The 21667-nt window shown below is 39.1% G+C and overlaps 2 protein-coding genes across 3 annotated transcripts in view; one reads left to right on the top strand and one right to left on the bottom strand.

The window, feature by feature from the left end:
- grk3 (G protein-coupled receptor kinase 3) overlaps nucleotides 1-6257 on the bottom strand; it is a 56148-nt gene extending 49891 nt beyond the window's left edge. Inside the window, 1 exon segment of the mRNA XM_054612074.1 lies at nucleotides 4485-6257. Within this exon segment, the coding sequence (XP_054468049.1) occupies nucleotides 4485-4597 (113 nt within the window). The 5' untranslated portion in view covers nucleotides 4598-6257.
- A 3327-nt stretch (nucleotides 6258-9584) lies between these two features.
- crybb1 (crystallin, beta B1) lies at nucleotides 9585-20286 on the top strand. 2 transcript variants are annotated; one of them, XM_054612252.1, is made up of 9 exons: nucleotides 9585-10460; nucleotides 10783-10818; nucleotides 11057-11152; nucleotides 16041-16226; nucleotides 16449-16594; nucleotides 17310-17428; nucleotides 17555-17687; nucleotides 18568-18710; nucleotides 19950-20286. In XM_054612252.1, the coding sequence occupies exons 5-9, from the start codon at nucleotides 16472-16474 to the stop codon at nucleotides 20125-20127; spliced, it is 696 nt and encodes a 231-aa protein (XP_054468227.1). In that variant the 5' UTR covers nucleotides 9585-10460; nucleotides 10783-10818; nucleotides 11057-11152; nucleotides 16041-16226; nucleotides 16449-16471; the 3' UTR covers nucleotides 20128-20286. The 2 variants fall into 2 exon arrangements, with proteins under 2 accessions (XP_054468227.1, XP_054468226.1); XM_054612251.1 differs by having other exon boundaries at nucleotides 10380-10460; nucleotides 15919-16226.
- Nucleotides 20287-21667: the final 1381 nt, after the last annotated feature.

Here is a 21667-nt window from a genome sequence, read left to right as displayed (position 1 = left end):
GAGAGGAGAGGCTGTAAAAATATGAAAAGCTCAAAATAACACACACACACACACACACACACACACACACACACACACACACACACACACACACACACACACACACACACACACACACACACACACACACACACACACACACACACACACACACACACACACACACACACACACACACACACACACACACTTTTTTCCCCCCCAACATTGGAAACATGTTGGATATATAGATTCAAGTGTTTTCAAATTTGTTAAATAAATTATCAAAGAAATTCAATTAGCTTTTTTATGATTTATGTCATTATAACTGTGTTATTCTGCACTAAAGACATGTTTGAGTTCTCTCTACTTCTAGTCATCATTGTTCTGTTTCCATAGAGGAGCAGGACTTTTATTTTGAAGTGAAAATCAAGAACACAGAGAGAAAAATGTGACAGGAGCCAAAAAAACACCCTGAAACTGCTCTGGGTTCAGAGGGTTAACCTCTATAAGAGCTGTGTGTGTGTTTGCAGGTTCAGCTGCATCAGGTGACCTTGGTGATTACCTGCTGCTCTCTGCTTGATAATGTGCTAATCAGTGAAATGGCCCGGTGTTGTCTTTGGTGGCGTCAGAACCTCGTGGTTGCCAAATCTTTGGATTAACTCCCAGCGTCAACGCTTCCCAACCGGGATTCTTGTCTGGACCTCTAATGAGGAGCAGCGGACTCAATTAGCGCGGCGAAGAGTTCCACTGTCAAACGAGACGACGACACGCAGCCTGAACTTAACGCTAACAGCTTCACAGGACACACAGCTGATCAATACTAATCATTGATCTGATTAACATCACCTGGTGTTCAGAGTGACTTCAGAAGAACCTCAACAGCAGAATTCAACACAGATTTAATAACAGTATGGGTTATAATGATTCTTTGATTTAAATACCAAATACCATTTAATTTAAGAAACTAATCATTAATTGATCAGTTATTTTTTGTTTAAAAAGCAGACAATTAATGACTGTTTATATACCCTTATTCTGATAAAGACAATATTCCTAATAAGCTGTTTACATGGTTAACGAAAATAAATATTCCCCTAATATTCACATTTAGATGCAGCATTCCATATTCTGATGAATGTAAAATGAACCCGTGCTTCATAATCATCATCATCATCATCTTGAATCCTAGGTTGTCACATTCTCTTCTGTTTGACGTTTATCACGTCTAAATATGGAAAAATAAAATGCCAGGAGTCAAAATCTGCCATTTTGCCTCATTGCTTCTAAATAAGTGTTTTTCATCAAATTGTTCCAGATGTGTTGGACTTGTTGGACCGTGTGAACTCCTCCTCCCTCTTTCATTCCTTCAAACACCTTCTCTAAAAGGTCGGCATTGAGATATTTGTTCATATCCAAAAACCTGTTGATGTCCAAGTCCTTCATGATGTTTAACAGTAGGAGTGTTTCTCCTTCTGTTCTTTTGGACATGCATCCAACCAGGAGAATGTCTACATATATCACACATGTTTTAATCTGAATATGATCCGTTCATAATAAGAGCTAATTCAGAATATCCAAACGGAATATGATGTGTGCATGAACCATATCAAATTCAGAATATTGTCATATTTCGTGGAATAAGAGTGTGCATGTAAACCTAGTCAATGCAAGAACATAATAAGAGCACACGCTACAGAAGGTTTAAGGCTGGAGTTATGTGAATTAAAAGCCATGAACTAAGAGTACAGCAGAGTGGGAGGTTCTCCATCGTTTTGTTCGTTTAGCTTGAGGCTAACAACGCTAACAGCTGGTTTAGTAGCTCGCTGTCATCTCTCTAAACATCTCTACAGGTTTGCCATCATCACATGACCGTTCACAGGTCCATGTCCACCGAGACGCCCAACTGAAACACTAACGACAGAAGCTAAAGTGGGAAAGTCAACCAGTCCAAATACGTTCAATACAGCTTCAGTAGCTAGAGTAGCATAGAAGGGCTAATGCTAGGTAATGCTGTGCTAACGTGTTCTGCTGACATTAGCTTTTAGAAACGAGTATCTCCTTCATCCTCTCAGGGTAACGAGGATCACTAGAACACAACGTTTAACCACGACGAGCTGCACATCCTCTGAACCAGACTGAGCATGAACATCTGGAAATATTGATAAGAGTCTACTGCGGTTTAGAGCTGGACGATGCTATGCTATGATTAGCTAGTCTGCTTTTAAGGGGCGGGACTTATCAAAGGTACCGTTCTGTATTTATTTTCGGTTTTTGACCATAATTTGGATGTCAGGTTTACTGATCACACATAGAAATGAAAATAATCCAAATGGTGAAACACAGAAGTCTCACTTACTGTCACTATAAATATATATATATATATATATATATATATATATATATATATATATATATATATATATATATATATAATAAATAAAGAGATATAAATAGATATATAAATAGATTCAGCTTCTGTTTGACATTAGTGGTTTACTTGTTTCATTTTCAACCATTGCAAGCGAGCTACAAACTTTACAGAGAAAACTTTCAAGCCTTCACAGGGTTGGATGTTGGAAACGTTGGATTTTTAAGAATCTACAAAGACCCACCAGTGGTTATACCAGTTCTCCACACTGGTCATATTTAATACAGCGCTCAAGAACGTGAGGACATTTTTTCTTTTTTTTGACTTGACCATAATTAAGTGTGACTAAAATCGTTTGCCGCCTGTCTCCAGCATGCATCACATTTATGCAAGTTGATTTTTTTAAAAACCAAACTGACATAAAGTGAAACCAATAACTGCCTGGAGGAAGGAAACCCACATATACCAAAATGAATGAGAAAAATAAAACTCATCTCAAATGTTTAGCAGCAACGTGAAGCTGATGTTGTTAGAAGCAAATGGGCTGAAACATGCAAGATATCCTGACGTGGTTGACAAATGATCTGAAAGAGGGAGGCAGCACTTAGATGGAGGGATTGATTGATTAAACATAATCATGGATTATAGCGAGACGTCTGAGGTTAACTCAAGTCAGTTTGATATCAACAGTTTGACAAACACTGGAGGAGAATGTGTTTTCTTAACCCCTTCAAGAAGGCAGAGCATTCCTGCTTTGTATGATCCATTAAAGGATTTTATATCAATGTAAACTATGACATATCAATCGCAATTGATCTAAGGTAGCACATTTAATTAGCTATCCTTTAATTTATGGTTCACTGCTTTGTGCTGATCTGTCAGTCAGTCAGTCAGTCAGTCAGTCAGTAACCGAACAGCTGACCTCCTCCCTCCCAGAAAATAAATAAATAAGAGAATCACTCCTGGTTTAAATATAAATGCTTGTTTGACCCACATCAGCACTTTGAAATGTCGAGCCGCTCTGTTTACACATGTGTGGGTGTGTCCGTAACAGTTTTCAGTCGGCGATTAATAAATGTGAAGTACAAGGTGATGAATGTAAACACCAGGAGCACAAATCCAATCTGACAGCGGTGACAACTGCCGGCTGAGATCCGCTCTGCACATAGACGCTGCACACACACACACACACACACACACACACACACACACACACACACACACACACACACACACACACACACACACACACACACACACACACACACACACACACACACACACACACACACACACACACACACACACACAACGGTGATCATTTGACTAAAACCCAAATGGCTCTGTGAAGGTTACAAACCCTGTATGCAAAACACAACCCTCTCAATAACCAAATTTTAACCACATCCTCTCGAATCAAGCTGCACACTGCATGGCCCTAAAAAAAGAAAAGAAAGAAAAAAGCTGGTCTGAAGAGAGACACATCCAAGCTCTACGAGCTGCGTAGCTGCAGGGACAAAAGGTTGTGCAATTATGTGTACATGTTGGATGTGAAGGGGGTGGTGGTGTATATTTAAATCTGATTTTAGATGTAGTCACGCTGGGTTCTTGCAAAACAGCTTGGCTGTGCAGGGGTTCGGCTTGGAGAGCTGCACATACTGATAGTGCAACTGCATCAAAGGGGGGGCACAAAGAGCACAGACTAGACTCTGCAGCCTGCACAAAGCTGATGCACATGTAAAAAACATATTTATGATCAGATTGATGGTCATGAATGTTTGACAAGAACAGAGCATGATAAATGATTGGAACAAAATTACAATATCATGACATATTGTGCGTTTAGCTGCATGTCAGCCTGCTGATCAGGAAGCTACATGAACACTACAGTCAACTTGTGTGTGAGGAATAGGTGTGGAGGAGCATGCAAATGAAGCCAATGCATGGTTGTGTTTTGGTGATAATGGTGAAGTTGCAGCATGTTTGTGCAGGAATAAAAAAAGGAGTCATGTTTTAGCATGTACAGTGGCTGCATAGTGCAGGAAAAGCAGATGCATCCATTACAGACATGCAAACACACACTCAGCACATGAAGCACGGTGGTTAAAGGAGAAGCTGTGATGGAGGGCTGTACCTGGGCTCCGGGAGGATGATCTTCTTGCTCGCCCGGGCTGCAGGAGTAGATTTGCTCTTCTCCATCGCCATCAGATAACTGACATCAGCCAGCACTGCTTCCAGGTCCGCCATCTTTCGACCCTGGGATGAGCAAATCGATAGAATAACCGGGGCTGACGAGGGTGTTCTTTATGGAGTCTGTCACTTCAGGGGGATTAAAAACAAAAACAATGTCCTCCTCCAGATGAGAGCAACATGCGTGACAGAGGCCCAGCTGAGAGGACCATCCACTGGGGGGAAAGGAGTCGTTGTCTCTGCCTCACTTCGCCCTGAAAACCACCATCATTGTGACAGCAAAAAAACAGAAAAGAGGGGGAGACATGCAATAAATAGACAGTCTGCAGGGAGGCTCGATCACCTGCTGTGTAATCCCATTTAAAACAGGCTTCTCAATGCAAAGACTGGAGGAGCTCTGGAGTGATGTGTCTCACACTGAACCAGGACACAGCTGTCAAAGTCCTGCAGGTCTCTGGGGGTCTCTCCTGGTCCTGGTCTTGATTGGAATATGCCCCCAAAAACAGGACTGGTTTGCAGCATGTGCAGGGATGTTCTGCTCCACCAAACCTCTCCTCTGTTTGCAGGTGTAAACACTGTCCTGTGGAGAGAATAGATGCTTTAAAGCAGCCTGCAGAGAGGAAATGTGCCTGTGTTAGAGACACGTGTGAGGGAGGAGACAGGTGGGGATGCGGATCATGAAGGTGCTACTTGGTCCTCATGGATGTCTCAGCTGGTGCAGGAACAGAAGAACACCCCTCATCTGTCGGCAGGCTCGTTTTTCCTCCAGAAACAAAACCAACAGGTTAGAAAAGAGCCATGAAAAGAGCTCCTGCCCCTCTGGTTCCTGTGTGATTCCCCCTTAAATCAGTCAAAAATCTAAAAAACAACCAAGCCGAATTGAAGTCAGGACACACCTGAAGGGGTTTAGCAAAAAAACCCAGAGAAATCGATTAATCTGGAGCCGAATCCCTTGCTGATAACTTGAATTCGTCTTCTCGCAGGGCAGGTGTCGTTTCCAATGCTAGTTAGCCACCGAAGCTAACTAGCACGACCTGCTAGCCACTCAGGCTAACTACCCCCGAATTTGAGTGATTAATCGATAAATGCATCGATTTCTGGTTGTTTCACTCCAGCAGATTTATTTGGATAAATGCGCAGGTTTGCTGGGAGGCATCGGGCTGCACCGTGTGGACGGTTTAACGGCGACACGGGCTCGATTTCGGACCCGGAGATCGGGCTCGTTCTCCGGGGAAAAGTCCTGCAGCGACTCCCCGGAAAAGAAGCGTCAAAAAACCGTCAAAAACAGGCAGAAACCCGCCTAATATACTCCATAATCTGCTTGGTGTGTTAGCCTGAAATGTGAGGGGTGGAGAGCCAGCACGGAGCGGCAGACTGGTGACGCTGCTGACGGGGGAGGAGGAGGAGGAGGAGGAGGAGGAAGAGGAGGAGAGGAAGGAGCGCCAGAGACCGACTCCTGGCCGCTCTGCTACCCGCGCTGGAGAGCCCAAAGTCCGGCTACGAAGCGGTGCGTGCGCAGCCTCTCTGGAGCGTCTCTGCGGGTGTTTCCAGGGCTCCGCTGCAGGAATGCTTAAACTGTCCGTGTCGCAGCTGCAATGCACATGTTCCCCCCCGGGTTTGAGAGCCTCCAGCTCGGCGTGTTTTCCTGTGTTTCTGCCTCTTTTCTGTCGCTTTGTGGGTCCGACTTCCTCCCACTGCGGCGCGGTGGAAAACCCGGAGCGGAGTCGCGGTCTGACGCTGGATCCGGACTCTGGAGTTGTTGACAGAGAGGAGAGAGATAAGATAAGATAAGATAAGATAATCCTTCATTATTATTATTATTATTATTATTATTATTATTATTATTATTATTATTATTATTATTATTATTATTATTATTATTATTATTATTATTATTGTTATATTATTATTATTATTATTATTATTATTATTATTATTATTATATTCCTTTATTGATCCCCATGGGGGAAATTCAGCTCAACTACACAGACACAGACAATAAATACACATACTATACAACAAAATAAAGATAGAACAGGAATAAAAATGTACAGTATAAAATAAGATAAGATAAGATAGAGAAAAAATAAAAAAATGAAAAATAAAAAATAAAATAAAACAAGTATTATAAATAAGCAATAAAAAAAACAGTAGAAAAACAACAATAACTGAAATATTATATTTACAGACAGAAAAAATTTATAGTTAAAATATTTTAACTATTATTGCACAGTGTAATGTGTGATGTATTGCACAGGTTTTTATTGTCATGTTATTATTGTCATCATTGTCATTGTTGACAGAGAGGAGAGAGATAAGATAAGATAAGATAATCCTTTATTATTATTATTATTATTATTATTATTATTATTATTATTATTATTATTATTATTATATTATATATATATTGATCCCCATGGGGGAAATTCAAGTGTTGCAGCAGCTCAACTACACAGACACAGACAATAAATACACATACTATACAACTACACAGACAATAAATACACATACTATACAACTACACAGACAATAAATACACATACTATACAACTACACAGACAATAAATACACATACTATACAACTACACAGACAATAAATACACATACTATACAACTACACAGACAATAAATACACATACTATACAACTACACAACTACACAGACAATAAATACACATACTATACAACTACACAGACAATAAATACACATACTATACAACTACACAGACAATAAATACACACTATAAATACAGACATACTATACAACTACACAGACAATAAATACACATACTATACAACTACACAGACAATAAATACACATACTATACAACTACACAGACACAGACAATAAATACACATACTATACAACAAAATAAAGATGGAACAGGAATTATTAGTCCCGCAGCGGGGAAATTTGCAGGCTTACAGCAGCGTAGAGTAAAGTGCACACAAGAGATATAGTAGAAGAAGACAAGATAAAAGAATAAAAAATGAAAATAAAAAAAATAAGTATTATAAATAAGCAATAAAAAAAAACAGTAGAAAAACAACAATAACTGAAATATTATATTTACAGACAGAAAAAAAACTATTTTAACTATTTTAACTTTTTTTAACTATTATTGCACAGTATAATGTGTGATGTATTGCACAGGTTTTTATTGTCATGTTATTATTGTCATGTGGTCTGCTGAGAGCAGAGTTGGTTGTGCAGCCTGACAGCCTGACAGAGGAGAGAGAGGAGGGTTTTTTTTTTTGTTTTGTTATTTCTTTGAATTTGAAATGAAAGCATACAAGTGGAGCTATTTATATCAGGAGTTCCCCTTTTATACACATTTAGAGCGTTTTGTCAGTGAAGGTGTGGACTGCATGATGAATGTTAGTTAGAGTCTGATGGTGGCACCTTGCATGGTAGCCTGTCATCAGTGTGTGAATGGGTGAATGATATGTAATATACTACTGACTGTAAGTCGCTTTGGATTAAAGCGTCTGCTAAATGTATGTAATGTAATGATGATTTACGACTTTTACTGAACAGTCTGTTGAGCCTACAGGACACACACTTTTACTGTAGTTATTTGAGTGCAATCATTACATTGCATTACATTACATTACATTACAGTCATTTAGCAGACGCTTTTATCCAAAGCGACTTACAGGAAGTGTATTCAACATAGGTATTCAAGAGAACTACTAGTCACCAGAAGTCATCAGTGCATCTCCTTTCTTAAACAAGCATCTAAAAGCATAAACCAGAGCAAAAGTACAGAAACAAACTAATACGAATACAATAAGTGCAACAAACTAATACGAATGCAATAAGTGCTACAAACTAATACGAATGCAATAAGTGCTACGAGGAAGGCTCAGGGTAGTACTGGTCCTCACTGCAGCACAGATAACATGGTTTCAGTCAGTGTGAAATCCATTGTTTTTGTCATATTAAATCTAAATGCGCATGAATCCCCTGGTAATTCATGATACAGCTCGGTACATTAAATGTCCCCAGTATGTCCCAGTGAGCTGCTGGGTGTGTTGTGTGTTTTGGTGGGAACATGGTGCCGTTTCCTGGTCAGTAAGGGTACTGCTGTTATTACACTGAAGAGGAGAGGCCTGCAGGCTGCAGGAGGCCTTCACTCCGTCAGTCTCCCTGTAGGATTAAGAGGAGTATTTACAAATAAAAGAGGTGTTTTATACCTTGACCCTGCAGATAAAAGCATGCAACACTGATGCATGAAGATATAATCAGATCCTTTACTAAAATAAATTCATCTGTAACTTTCTTGTGATCAGTAATCACTTTATATTTTTAACCAAAATATGCTTAAATATTCTCAAATATTCTGATATACTGGGTTTTTTTCTCATTTCTGACAGTAAGTAAGCAGAATATCATTGGTATGATATCTGTTGCTTTGATAGACTTTTATTGTTTTTATTCTGTGTACTCTTGATTTTTTGCTTTGTTGTTTTTATGTTTTTATCATTTTTTTCTTGTGTTTTCACCTTTGTAATCTGTAAAAGGTTTGCCTTGCCTGATCATTTAGTCTACAAACCACCTGATATAAATGTGAAATATTCACAAGGTGACATCTTCAAATGTCTTGTTTTGTTTCTCCAACATTCCAGAACCTTCAAGTATTGAATTTACAATAATTAAAAAGAGAGAAATAAAGCAGATCTTCACATTTGAGAACCAGCTGTTTGACATTTTTTTCTTTAAATTAAGATTATTTTCATAGTAGTATTTGTTTGAACAAAATGTATTACTTGCAAATATTTTATTAAAGTATGTTTGTCAGATTGACATACTATTGCATAACAAATGTTCAACCTTTATTGCCAGAACCCTTGACAGCAGGTCTGTGCTTCATCATGTGATCGATGTGTTTGAGTGGCTGTATGTATAAGCACAAATACATCGGTGGAAGTCAGTTAGGTTTAAGAAAGACATTTTATTCAGCACTGTGGAGCAGCAGGGTTCGAAGGTGAAGGGTCAGGAGGGAGAGGTAGGGGAGGGGTTTTCTTTAGGTGGTGAGTCGTTACTGCTGAATACGGCGGATGGACTGGATCTGAGGGGTCTGGCAGTGGGAGCCAAACTCCCTGAAGTGTTTGAACTCCCCACAGTGACGATCACACTCCATGATATACTGGTATCCACGATAACCAGGGTACTGGTAGCACACGAATCTGTGGAGACATCACAAGGGAGGAGCAAGTTTAGAACAAGTGTTGCAAGAGAGTGTTTGTTGTGAAACCAGGAATATTTAAAGAAGGAGAGGTGTGGGACACTCACGCTCCAGACTGGATCCTGAGAGAGCCAACTTCGTTGTTGCACCAGCCCATGGCCTGGAGGGAGGGGTAGTCGTCACTGAGCTCACCCTTACGGCCCAGGAAGTTCTCACGCTCGAAGATGGTCATACGACACTCTCTGTGGTTCTGCAGGGGGAGAAAAACACATAAGAACAAACTTATAAGTTGTTTTTTTCCCCAGTCAAATCTGCAAACGCACCTTTCCTGAAGCTTAGAAACAGAACTTACAGCACAGGCGATGGGTCTGAAGGAGGTCATCCTCTCGATGTGGTAGGCGTTGCTGCCTCCGAAGGCGTCACACTGGGGGTACTCTCCTCTCTCCAGGACAAACTGCTGCCCCTGGTAGGAGGCGTGCTCGTAACCCACCCAGCTGTGAAACAAAAAACAACAACCTCTTATAAAAACTCCTCTTTTTTGTTGTGCAGGATATCATTACAGTATGTTGGAGCAGCATGTTTTACTCACGCTCCGCTCTCCACCCTCAGGGAGCGCACGGTCTCGAAGCCCAACTCCATCACGTTGCAGCACTCGGAGGTGAACTCATGGCGGCGGCCCTGGAAGCACTCCTCGTCGAAGACAATGATCTGGAGGGGGAGAAAAGTGCAGAAGTTTGTTTAAAAAAAGCACAAACATGTGAACACATAACAACATATAGACACTAAAAAACACTGTTTTGTGTAAGAATTCGTAGCATTGAGTTTGTTTTAGCGATTTAGTCTTTTTTATTTTTATTTACCTTTTTTTAACCAGATAAGTCAATTGAGAGATAAAGTCATAATAAAACATCACAATCTCTTTCAAACATTACAACATCAAAAAAGCGCTTCCAGTTGAGATATTTTAAAATAGAGACAGTTCACGTCAGGGGAAAATTAAATAATTTCCCTCCAGAGAAGTGATGAATAAATCTGTTTTTGTTTTCATTTGCAGACTCACCTTCCAGTGGCCGGAGAACTTGGTGCAATGGTGAGTCATCTTGTCTGTAAAGAGAAGGAATGGAATAAAAAATCTAGAAAACCGCATAAAACAGGAGAGTGTAAACCTCTATGCAGATGACACGCTAAATTACCTTTACAATAATAACAACATCAATGTTTGTTTTAGAAAAGCAGCAGCAATTTTAAAGTCCTAGAATGAATAAATGTAGTTCTTGCATGAAAATAAAGAGGATCAGAGATCTTTTTTATGTCGTTTTCGGCTGCAGAGAGTCTCCACCAACACTGGGTGCAGTGCCGGCCTTTGGGCCCCTGTTTCTGGGGGGATATGTGTGTTTGCCGTGCCGGCTGGACCCCAGTTTGAGGTACGGTGGACGGGGGGGACTCACCTCGCTTTGGTGTCCTGCTGTGTGAATGAGAGGAGTCACGCGCCCCCACCCTTTTAAAGCCTCCCCTGGCAGGGGGCCACACCGAAAACCCCGGCTCAGCAAAGGGGCGGGGCCTCTTTCTCTCTTTGTGCCCCCCCGACAAAAGGGTGGATAATCTGTGGACGATGGCAGAAGTGCAGACGAGCACATTATCACTCTGTGGCAGTGGACACGGAGACATAAGAGTATAAGACAGACGAGAAAATACTGAAGACATCTAGAGGAGATTCAGCTAGTTTCTGTTTATTTAGATCACTGAAACAAATCAATATCTTTATTATAGACATATTCATTCTCTTCAACAGTTTCTTCCATAAAAAGTCATAAAAAGTTGGAAATAAATGCCCTTGTTATATATCAACAGTCCAAAAACCCAAAGATATTCAGTTTATGATCAAATGTGACCAAAAAACACATCCAATCCTCCGATTGGAAACTTTGTTATTAAAGATTAAAGTTTATTAAGTATCAAAACAACAGCATATTACTTTTCTACACTGGTGAAAGAAGTACAATAAACTTTTACTTCAGTAAAAGTAGGAATATCACAATATACTCTCATAAGTAAGTAAGTAATTGACCTTCATTTAAAACCTTACTCAAGGAAAAGTACAAAAGTATTATGAACAAAAGTAAAAAGTAAAGTACATATTATGTCATTTCATGTATTTTATTTGTGTGACAAACATTTGGCGCGTCTAAGACGCTGCTTTATTTCTTATATCTTTTCCTCTTTTGGAAAAACAAAACAAAAACATTAAATATCTACAGATAATCTCGATAAAGAGCTTTAAAATTTATTTATTTTTTAAAAGTTATATATATAATATTTATAGTATTGTTTAATTTATGTGTTGATGACTTTAATGTTGCAGCTGGTGAAGGTGAAGCTCATATTACTGACTTTATATACTTTTAGTAGTTTAATCTAAAATAATACATCATTGTTTTTTATTGATTATATATATTTTTATAATTTTAGTCATTGAATAAATGTAGTGGAGTGAAATGTACAATATTTACCTCTGAGATGTAGTATAGTAGAAGTATGGAATGGCATAAAGAGAGAAATACCCAAGTAAAAGTACATCAAAATTGTACATAAATACATGAGTTAAATGTACTTATTTACATTGGTTTTCTATTGATCAACTGATTGTAACTAAACTATAACTGTAACTAAAATCATTTTGTCTAACATTTTTTTTTGTTAACTGCTCAGGTTTCTTCATATCTGAGAATACAATGAAAACACTCAGTAAAGTTTGGTTCAGGGGATTTTCTGTGTTTTCTGAAACAGGACTCTGTGTGTGAACAGAAATACAGGAAGTTATTCATCCAGACGTTTGGTGAAGTGACTAATACTCCTTTGATGACGCTGAGAGAACAGAGAGTTACTACATGAAGTATAAATACACTTCTAGTAAGAGAGCAGCACGACTCTCAAACAACAGCTTAATTTCCTGTGAGTTATAGTACTGAGAAGTACATTTACACCAGTTCTGTATACTCAAGTACAAATTTGAGGAACTTTGCTTGAGCACAACCATTTTCTACTACTGTATACTTCTATCTCACTACATCTCAGAGGTACATATTGTACTTTTTACTGTACTACATATCAGAGGGAAACATATTGTACTTTTAACTTCAATATATTGAACTGAGTGTATATTATCTAAATATATATTATTCTGAAATGGACCATTCTACATTATGAGTACTTTGATGGCATCAGTTTTACTTGTAACAGTATTTTATACACTGTGGTATTACTACTTCTAATTAATTAAAAGTACTTCTTCCACCACTGACAATTAGAAAAAAACTTTAATAAGGAGTTTTCCCTATAAAGTATAAAGAATAAATTCTGTTTTCATGAGACCATAAGCGTTTCCTTCCTGAAAGACATTATCGATTTTTCTGTGGGGGTGATTGAATGTGATTCTCTGTCAATGAAAAGTAAGTAGAGATCAATTACAGGGTGTAATGATTACACTCATTAAATGGATGATGGTTAAACAGCCAATGTATAGCAGAGATATCGGTTTCTTCCTGTTGGTCTGAACCGTGAAGAGAAACGTTTAAACAAAGACAAAAGTATTAATAAAAATCTGATTCAATCAAGAGAAAAGTCAGATTTCATGTCTCACAGATGATTTCTGATGAGGAAATGTAATAAAAGAATGACGGCTGCTTAAGACTGAGAGTTTGGGTTGATGAGGTAAAAGTCATGGGGCGACAAATATCAATATGTTCTTCCATTTAGGGAGCAATAGGCTCCAATAAAAGCCAATAGGCGTCTTCTTACCTTTAAGAAGTTTAGTTTATTATACCAAAATAACACTTCACAATGAGAAAAATAAACATGATTATTTATTCTGTAGTTTAATTAAACAAATCAAATGAAATTAAAAATGAAATTAAAATGAAATTAAATTCCAATAAAATAAAATAAAATAAGATAATAAAATAATAAGAAATAAATAAATAATACATTTAAATGTAAATAAATACATTTAAATTAATTAAGCAGTTTATATGATAAAAGCGAGAGTGAGCAGCTGTTTTAAGAAATAAAAAATAAAACTATAAAATTGTGTTTTTAAAGCTTCACATCTTCAGTAGGAACCTGTGGATTTGCAGTAACTGATTATTAAGACTTTTCATGGGATTTATAGATAATAACAAAAAATGTATATGGCCATCCTTTATCAAAAGAAATTTCTAAATTTGAATAAATTATTGTGCAATTTTCCAGACACTGCAGTCTATCCAAAGTGGTTCTTGATACTCCACCAAAAAAGTAATAGATCTGATCTCTGGCTCAATTTAAAGCAGAGAATCCAACAGGAACCACACAGATTACGCGGCGGGATTAGCTCACACCTAATCTGCACATATCAGACACATTTTAATCCAAACTGCTTCCAGAGAGGAAATAATCACAGCAGAGGTGATATAATCCAGACATAATCCAGGCTGTGATCCCAGAATGATGGTCACCATCAACAACCTCTCTGTCGCCTCTGAAGACCAACGAGGAGGGATCCTCGTTTACAGTGCTGCTTTAGTTATGGTTCCAATGTATTAAATACAAACGGTGCATCAATAGATATTTATGGGTGTAGACTGAAAGAAAAATCTTCCTCCTACAAATGATAAATTAAGTTCATAAGCAATACAACTTTTGCTGCTACCTACTTACATGGTCTGGTGTGACCATTAGCTTAAATTAGCTAACGTTATCGAACATTACATGACATTACTGTGTTTGTGGACTGTGTGACTCTATCTGTTATGGTGCATTCCTTTTGAAGGTAGAATATCCAAGGTTTCCAGTCAGAAATTGTATATGCAAAGCGACTTGAAGTCTGATTTCAGACTCAAAATCCAAGATGGCTGCCCAGTAAAAGAAGTGTAGCAATATGCTGTTTATTAGCATTTCTGTCTTATTTGTGCCTCATTAAATCAGTCATACATACAATACTGTCCAACCACTGTTTGTCATAATGTTGCTATGGAGTTTAAATGTTTAAAATACCTCTGTAATGTGTTCTTATCAACTGGTACACTTCCAGTGTGACCTCATTTTCTGAGGAAAATGCAATGCAATTTAACATAACAATTTTTCCAATATGGTAGATTGATGTTTTTATGGCTTTAAATTCAAACAGTGCATTAATATATATTCATGGATGTAGATTTAAAGGGAAAAAATCTTCATCTTTCAAATGAAAAGTTGAGTTCATGAGCTATAAAACTGTTAAGTTCAATACACTCTGAGGAGATCTGCTCCTACAATCTTACTTGGTCGTGGTTCAACAAATAAATCCAGAGAGAAGTAGAGTCATTTTCTCATAGACTTCTATACAACCAGAGGAGTCGCCCCCTGGTGGACAGGAGAGAGAATGCAGCTTTAACACATGAAGAGTTGGATTCACTCAGCAGAATCAGAGGTTGCCACCTTGAAAAGGGCCTTTTGTCTCATTAGCAACCAAAGCTAATGAGTTAGCGATCTCACTAGATTGTGAAGCATTTTTCTCCCATCATAAATTCATTATTGAATTATTTCATATTCAATCCTGTAAACAGAAAAAATAGAAAACACCTTAAATGGATGTTGCTCTTATAAATCACACTTTTCTTGTGTTTTCTTTTAAATGTTCCTCATAAGGTTTTAACTGTGACATAAGTAGTAAAAACAAGACACGATTTAAGTGTTGTATAAATGATAAACAGGTGTGTTTATTGCCTGTTTTCTGCTTCATTTTTACCTGAGAAATATGAGTGAGCAGACCCTTTAAAGGAGGCTTTTCATTCAGGTTATTGCACAAGATAGCTTATTTAGATTTGTTTCATTTTATTCAAATGAATTAATAACAGACAGTGGAATAGGAAGTATTCATATAATGTACTTAGTAGTAGTTAAAGTGTAGTAGCAATACCACTTGGGCAAAAATACTAATAGTACAAATACTCATTATAAAGTGTTATATTATTGCACTTTTTTATTATTGACTGATGGATATATGCATCATTTTAATGCTGTTTAGCCAGAACAGGTGTGATTATTGCCCATTTTCTGCATCATTTTTTCACTGTGGTTCTTTAAAACCAATAACTTCATGTTTCAGATGAAGGACTGGTTTCAAATCTTTGTTTCCAGAGAATATGTTGTGTGTTTTTTTGCCCCTCTGTAGGTGATAGAGACGGGATTACCTCTTTGTGCCCTCTGAACCTTTGCATTCCTACCAACCCAACACATGAGGGGGGGTAAAAACGCCTCGGTCAGGGGTTTCCTTTGATTCTAAAACGCTTACAGGGGGCCGGCGGCGTTTTCCAGGCTCTGCGATGACCCGCCCGGCTTTGGCACGGGCCCACTGTGATGACGAGGTGCTTTCCTTTGTGTGCTGAGCCTCCACGTTTGGCCTTTGCCAGAGTATAAAAGCTGGGGTCGGGCGTTGAAGGCACCAGCACGAGCCAGCCTCCGCAAGCTGTACTAACACAGGTAAGGACGCACGGACAGCAGGAGCACCGGGGCCCAGCAGAAGTCCAGGGCCCCCCCCACCCCCCCACATTAAAAAAACTTGTGTTTTAATCCACATCCCATAAACACAGCCCTCTGACCACATCAACACCTCCACTTCTTCTCCTTCACATGTCTCCTTCTGTCACTTGTGTTGACACCTTTTCTATTTCTGTTTCCTCCCCTTCACCCCCCCCCACCCAGACTCTCCTGAAACCCCTCTCGCCATGTCTCAGACCGCCAAGTCCGCCTCCAGCCAGGGCACCGACGCCAAGGACAAGGGTGCCCCAGCTCCAGCCGCTTCCAGCAAGGCCACCAAGACCGGAGAGCCCGGCGTGGGATCCTACAGAGTGAGTGTCACTGCAGCGACGCACATCTGCACAAACTGCTTTTAATCTGCAGCAGCTGTTTCATTTAAAGGGACAGTTCCACTCATCCAGACATGCAGAGAGTTTGGGTTTTATTTAATCTGTTAAAGTAGATTGTGTTAAAACTGAGTGACCAGGACATAGTTTTTGGGAGATTCGTTGCCGTATTTTGAAGCTTTTGAGCACTACAAATAACATTAAATTTGAGAGAGCAGACCCTTTAAAGGCAACTTTTCATATACATTTATTCCACTGAATTCATAACAGACAGTGGAAGAGGAAGTATTCATATCATGTACTTAGTGGCATTAGTAAAAATGCAGTAGCAAGACCACTTGTGCAAAAATACTAATAGTACAAATACTCATTATAGAAAAACTCATTTAAAAGTGTAATATTATTGCACTTTTTATTATTGTTGCATTGACAAACATGCATCATTTTAAGGCTGTTTAGCTGTAACTAAAATTAAACTACTTTATATACTGTTATATAATGCAACTAGAACACAAACAAAATATTTTATCACGTTTTCTGTGATGAATATTTAGAAGTATAAAGTAGGATATAAGGAAAATACACTTCCAACCGATGATTCTTCTAATTCTGAGTTTAAGAACTTGAGCTTGTGCTTCATGTTTTATAAGAATATTTAGAAAGTCTGGTGTAACTCGTGAACTCTTCCTCCTGTGTGCAGATCATGATGTTCGACCAGGAGAACTTCCAGGGCCGGATGATCGAGGTCCAGAATGAGTGTATGAACGTGTGTGACCGTGGCATGGATAGAGTGCGTAGTATCATTGTGGAGTGCGGCCCGTAAGTGGACACACAGCCTCTGTAGCATAACCAAACATTTCACCGGTGTCTCTCCTCTAATTCTTCTCTCCTGTCCCCTCAACCCCCCCTGTGCCCCCCCGTTGCCCGGCGGACCCCCTTCTCCAGCTTCGTTGCCTTTGAGCAGACTAACTTCCGCGGGGAGATGTTCATCCTGGAGAAGGGAGAGTATCCTCGCTGGGATACCTGGAGCAACTCCTACCGCAGCGACTGCCTCATGTCCCTCAGGCCCGTCCGCATGGTAAGGATATAAAATTACAAAAATGTGTAATTTTCAAAATTTAAGAAAATTTGTCATTTTCAAAATTTAAGAAAATTTGTCATTTTCAAAATAAAAATAAATACATAAATAAAAATAAATAAGTAAAGGAAAATATAGAAATAGAAATGCATTTATTTATTTAGCATAGCCTGTATATGCTAATTCTGAAGGTATTAGGAAAGGGCTACTATTAGTTAGTAAGAGTATGAAGGCATAAATAAAAAAAGAATAATTATACAAAACAAACCAGAAAAAAATAACCCAAACAAGACTGGAATTCTTATTTAACATCAGAAATCTAAATTGATCCAAAAATCTCATAATACAAATGTGTCCATTATAATTCCTCAGAAGACATTATGACTTATTCAAATGTCTAGTTTTGTCTGATCAACAGTCCAAAATCTAAGAGAATAAAAGCTGCATTTCGCCACATTTCAGAAGCTGGAACCAGCAAATGTTTTGGTGCATTTTTTGTTGTAAAAATGAAACTATTAATAGATTATAAAAATAGTTCCTGGGTAGTTTCCTGTCCATTAATTAATCGATCGTCTCCAGAGATAAGTCTGCTTCTCTTGGAATCTTTTTTAGGACATTTTAAGATCAGCTTGTGTGACTCAGCTCCCAAAGTAATGCTTTATTTAATTTAGCTTGCTATTTTTATATTCATCGTGTTAGCATTGATCTGAGAGTGCAGCTGAGGCCAACAGGGATTCAGTCTTTGGTTTTTGGATGCATCATCTCATGACCTTCACTGTGGACCAACAACAGACCAACACCTCCACCTTAAGATTATTAAAATACAACTCCTTTTACATGACCACCTGTAACATAAAACTCTTAATTTCCTCCCCTACAGGACAGCATGGAGCACAAGATCTGCCTGTACGAGCTCTCCGACTTCAAGGGCAACAAGATGGAGATCCAGGAGGATGATGTGCCCACCCTCTGGGCGCATGGCTTCTGTGACAGAGTGGGCAGCGTGAGGGTCCCAGGAGGAGCGTGAGTACACAACATATACATATATATATATATATATATATATATATATATATATATATATATTTATCTAAAGTGGAGGCTCTGTTTTGTAGATATTGTTTTGGACCTAGCTTGAGAGGAAGCTGCAGGTCTCCAGAGCTCCACCACAATGTGGTTCTTCATTGTACAAGGCTTAAAGATGACAGGACTTTTTAATGACTTCCAGAGTCTCACACAACAAGTGTTTCTATAACAAGGCTGCAGAAAAGCTTCAGAGTTCACTTGTTTTGATTCTCCAAATGTGTGGAACTGTGATGGAGGGATGAACATTATTATTCCAAAACATGTTCCCTCATTCTCTGTTTTGTATGGTAGTGATTCAGCCGCCTAGAGGATCTCTAAAAGCTCCTCAAGGTCCATTTTGACAGCCTAAATGATCACTAGAACCTCTTAAAAACCCTAGAACCTCCTCAATGACCACTAGAACCTCTTTAGGGACCCATAGAATATCATAAGTGACAACTAGAACCTCTTTAAAGAACCCTAGAACCTCCTCAATGACAGCTAGAACCTCTTTAGTGACCCATAGGACCTCCTTAATGACAAGTAGAACCTCTTTAGGGACCCATAGAATATCATAAGTGACAACTAGAACCTCTTAAAAGACACCTTGAACCTCCTGAATGACAACTAGAACCACTTTGAGGACCCATGGGTAGAACCACTCTAGGGACTAAAATGAACATTTTCAGTGACCAATATGACCACTTAAAGAACCTTAGAATCCCCTCATTGACAACTAGAACCACTTTAGGGTCTACTAGAACATTTTCAATGACCACTATGACCACTTTAGGGACCCCTAGTGCCTACTAAATGACCACTAGAACCTCTTCAGAGACCCTTAGTACCTCATCAATGACCACTAAAATCACTTTAATGACTACTAGAACAATCTCAATGACAACTATGACCACTTTAAGGATCCCTAGAATCTCCTCATGACCACTTGAACCTCTTTAGTGACCCCTAGCACCTCATTGGTGACCATTAGAACCACTTGAGGGACCCTTAGTACCTCCCCAATGACCACTAGAACCCTAGTCTCCAGTCTACTCAGAAATCCTCCAGTGACAAATCATGTGATTATATTTAAAGGGACATTAACTCATAATATCATAAATGATGAGGCTGTTCTAAAGGAGGAGATTAAAGTGAACCCTGACTCTCAGGTGTTGACCCTTTCCATGTGTCCCTCAGGTGGGTTGGATACCAGTACCCTGGATACAGAGGCTACCAGTACCTGTTTGAGTGCGGTGACTACAAACACTACAACGACTTCAGCGCCTTCCAGCCTCAGATCCAGTCCATGCGCCGCATCAGGGACATGCAGTTCCACCAGAGAGGATGCTTCACCTTCACCTCCGCCAGCAAGTGAATGGCCGCCGCTGGCCCGTCGTAGCCACGCAGCCCTCTCAGCTTTTTATTTCTTTTTCTCTGAATCCTTTCCTAAATCCTCCACCATCGACGCTCCATCCCAGAGGAAAGACAGAATGAGAGCAGACATACACAGGAAAACATTCACTGACTTTTTATGGTGCTAAAAAAAATAAACATGTTGTGAAAAACCTGAAACCTCTCTGGCTGGATAACCTTTATTCTTTCTGCAGAAAGTGTGTTTGAATGATGTTCCTCTAGTGATTTATGGTGTTCAGCTGCTTTGTTGTGACCGAAAATTCAAGCTTTTAATTATTTTCATCTCGTAAATGTTGCTTTTTATTTACATTTTCTGCGCAATAACAAAATCATTATTGTGGTATATTTTAACCTAAACAAAACTACACAATAACCAGATTCACCACTCAAAACTACTTTAGGGACCACTAGAACCTCTTCAATATCCACTAGAACCTGTTTAAAGACACCTAGAACATCTTTACGGGCCCTAAAACCTCTTCAATATCCACTAGAACCTGTTTAAAGACACCTAGAACATCTTTACAGGCCCTAAAACCTCTTCAATATCCACTAGAACCTGTTTAAAGGACCCCTAAAATCTTCTCAATGATCCCTAGAACCTCCTGGAACCTCTTTAAGGGGCCCCAGGATGTCCTGAATGACAACTAGAACCTTTCTATGGACCCCTAGAACTTTATCAATTACCACTATATGTTCTCAGGGTCTACAAGTACCTCTCTAAGGGCCCCTAAAACATCCTCAATGACCAATAGAACCACTTTAGGGACCCTAAGAATTTACTCAGTGACCACTAAAACCTCTTTAAGGACCCCTAGAACCCTCTTCAATGGTCACTAGAACCTTTTTAGGGGGCAGAACCTCCTCAATGCACTAGAACCTCTTTAAGACCCAAAGCATCTCCCTGGTGACCACTAGAACATTACATTACATTACATTACATTACAGTCATTTAGCAGACGCTTTTATCCAAAGCGACTTACAGGAAGTGTATTCAACATAGGTATTCAAGAGAACTACTAGTCACCAGAAGTCATAAGTGCATCTCCTTTCTTAAACAAGCATCTAAAAGCATAAACCAGAGCAAAAGTATAGTGCAGAGGCAAATTACTACGAAAACAATAATTGCAACAAACTAATACGAATGCAATAAGTGCTCAGAGGAAGGCTCAGGGTAGTACTTCATGAAGAGGTGAGTTTAAAGATGGGCAGTGACTCTGCTGTCCTGACGTCAGTGGGGAGTTCATTCTGCCCCGAGGCAGCAGAGCGAAGTGGTCGGGCGGGGGTGTAGGGCTTGACCTGGAGATAGGAAGGAGCTGTTCCTTTCACTGCCCTGTAGTAATTTGCCTCTGCACTGTACTTTTGCTCTGGTTTATGCTTTAAGATGCTTGTTTAAGAAAGGAGATGCACTTATGACTTCTGGTGACTAGTAGTTCTCTTGAATACCTATGTTGAATACACTTCCTGTAAGTCGCTTTGGATAAAAGCGTCTGCTAAATGAC

The sequence above is a fragment of the Anoplopoma fimbria genome, chromosome 14, assembly GCF_027596085.1.
Source record: "Anoplopoma fimbria isolate UVic2021 breed Golden Eagle Sablefish chromosome 14, Afim_UVic_2022, whole genome shotgun sequence".
Taxonomy (NCBI): domain Eukaryota; kingdom Metazoa; phylum Chordata; class Actinopteri; order Perciformes; family Anoplopomatidae; genus Anoplopoma; species Anoplopoma fimbria.
The sequence above is the reverse complement of the archived record's forward strand: the minus strand, read 5'-3'. Positions and strand labels throughout refer to the sequence as shown.

Bases quoted from the DNA above. Each gene is read 5' to 3' on its own strand.
- crybb1 (XM_054612252.1), top strand. From the start codon at position 16,472: ATGTCTCAGACCGCCAAGTCCGCCTCCAGCCAGGGCACCGACGCCAAG. The intron at 16,595-17,309 runs GTGAGTGTCACT...TCCTGTGTGCAG, and splicing joins CCGGCGTGGGATCCTACAGA to ATCATGATGTTCGACCAGGA. The intron at 17,429-17,554 runs GTAAGTGGACAC...CCCCTTCTCCAG, and splicing joins ATCATTGTGGAGTGCGGCCC to CTTCGTTGCCTTTGAGCAGA.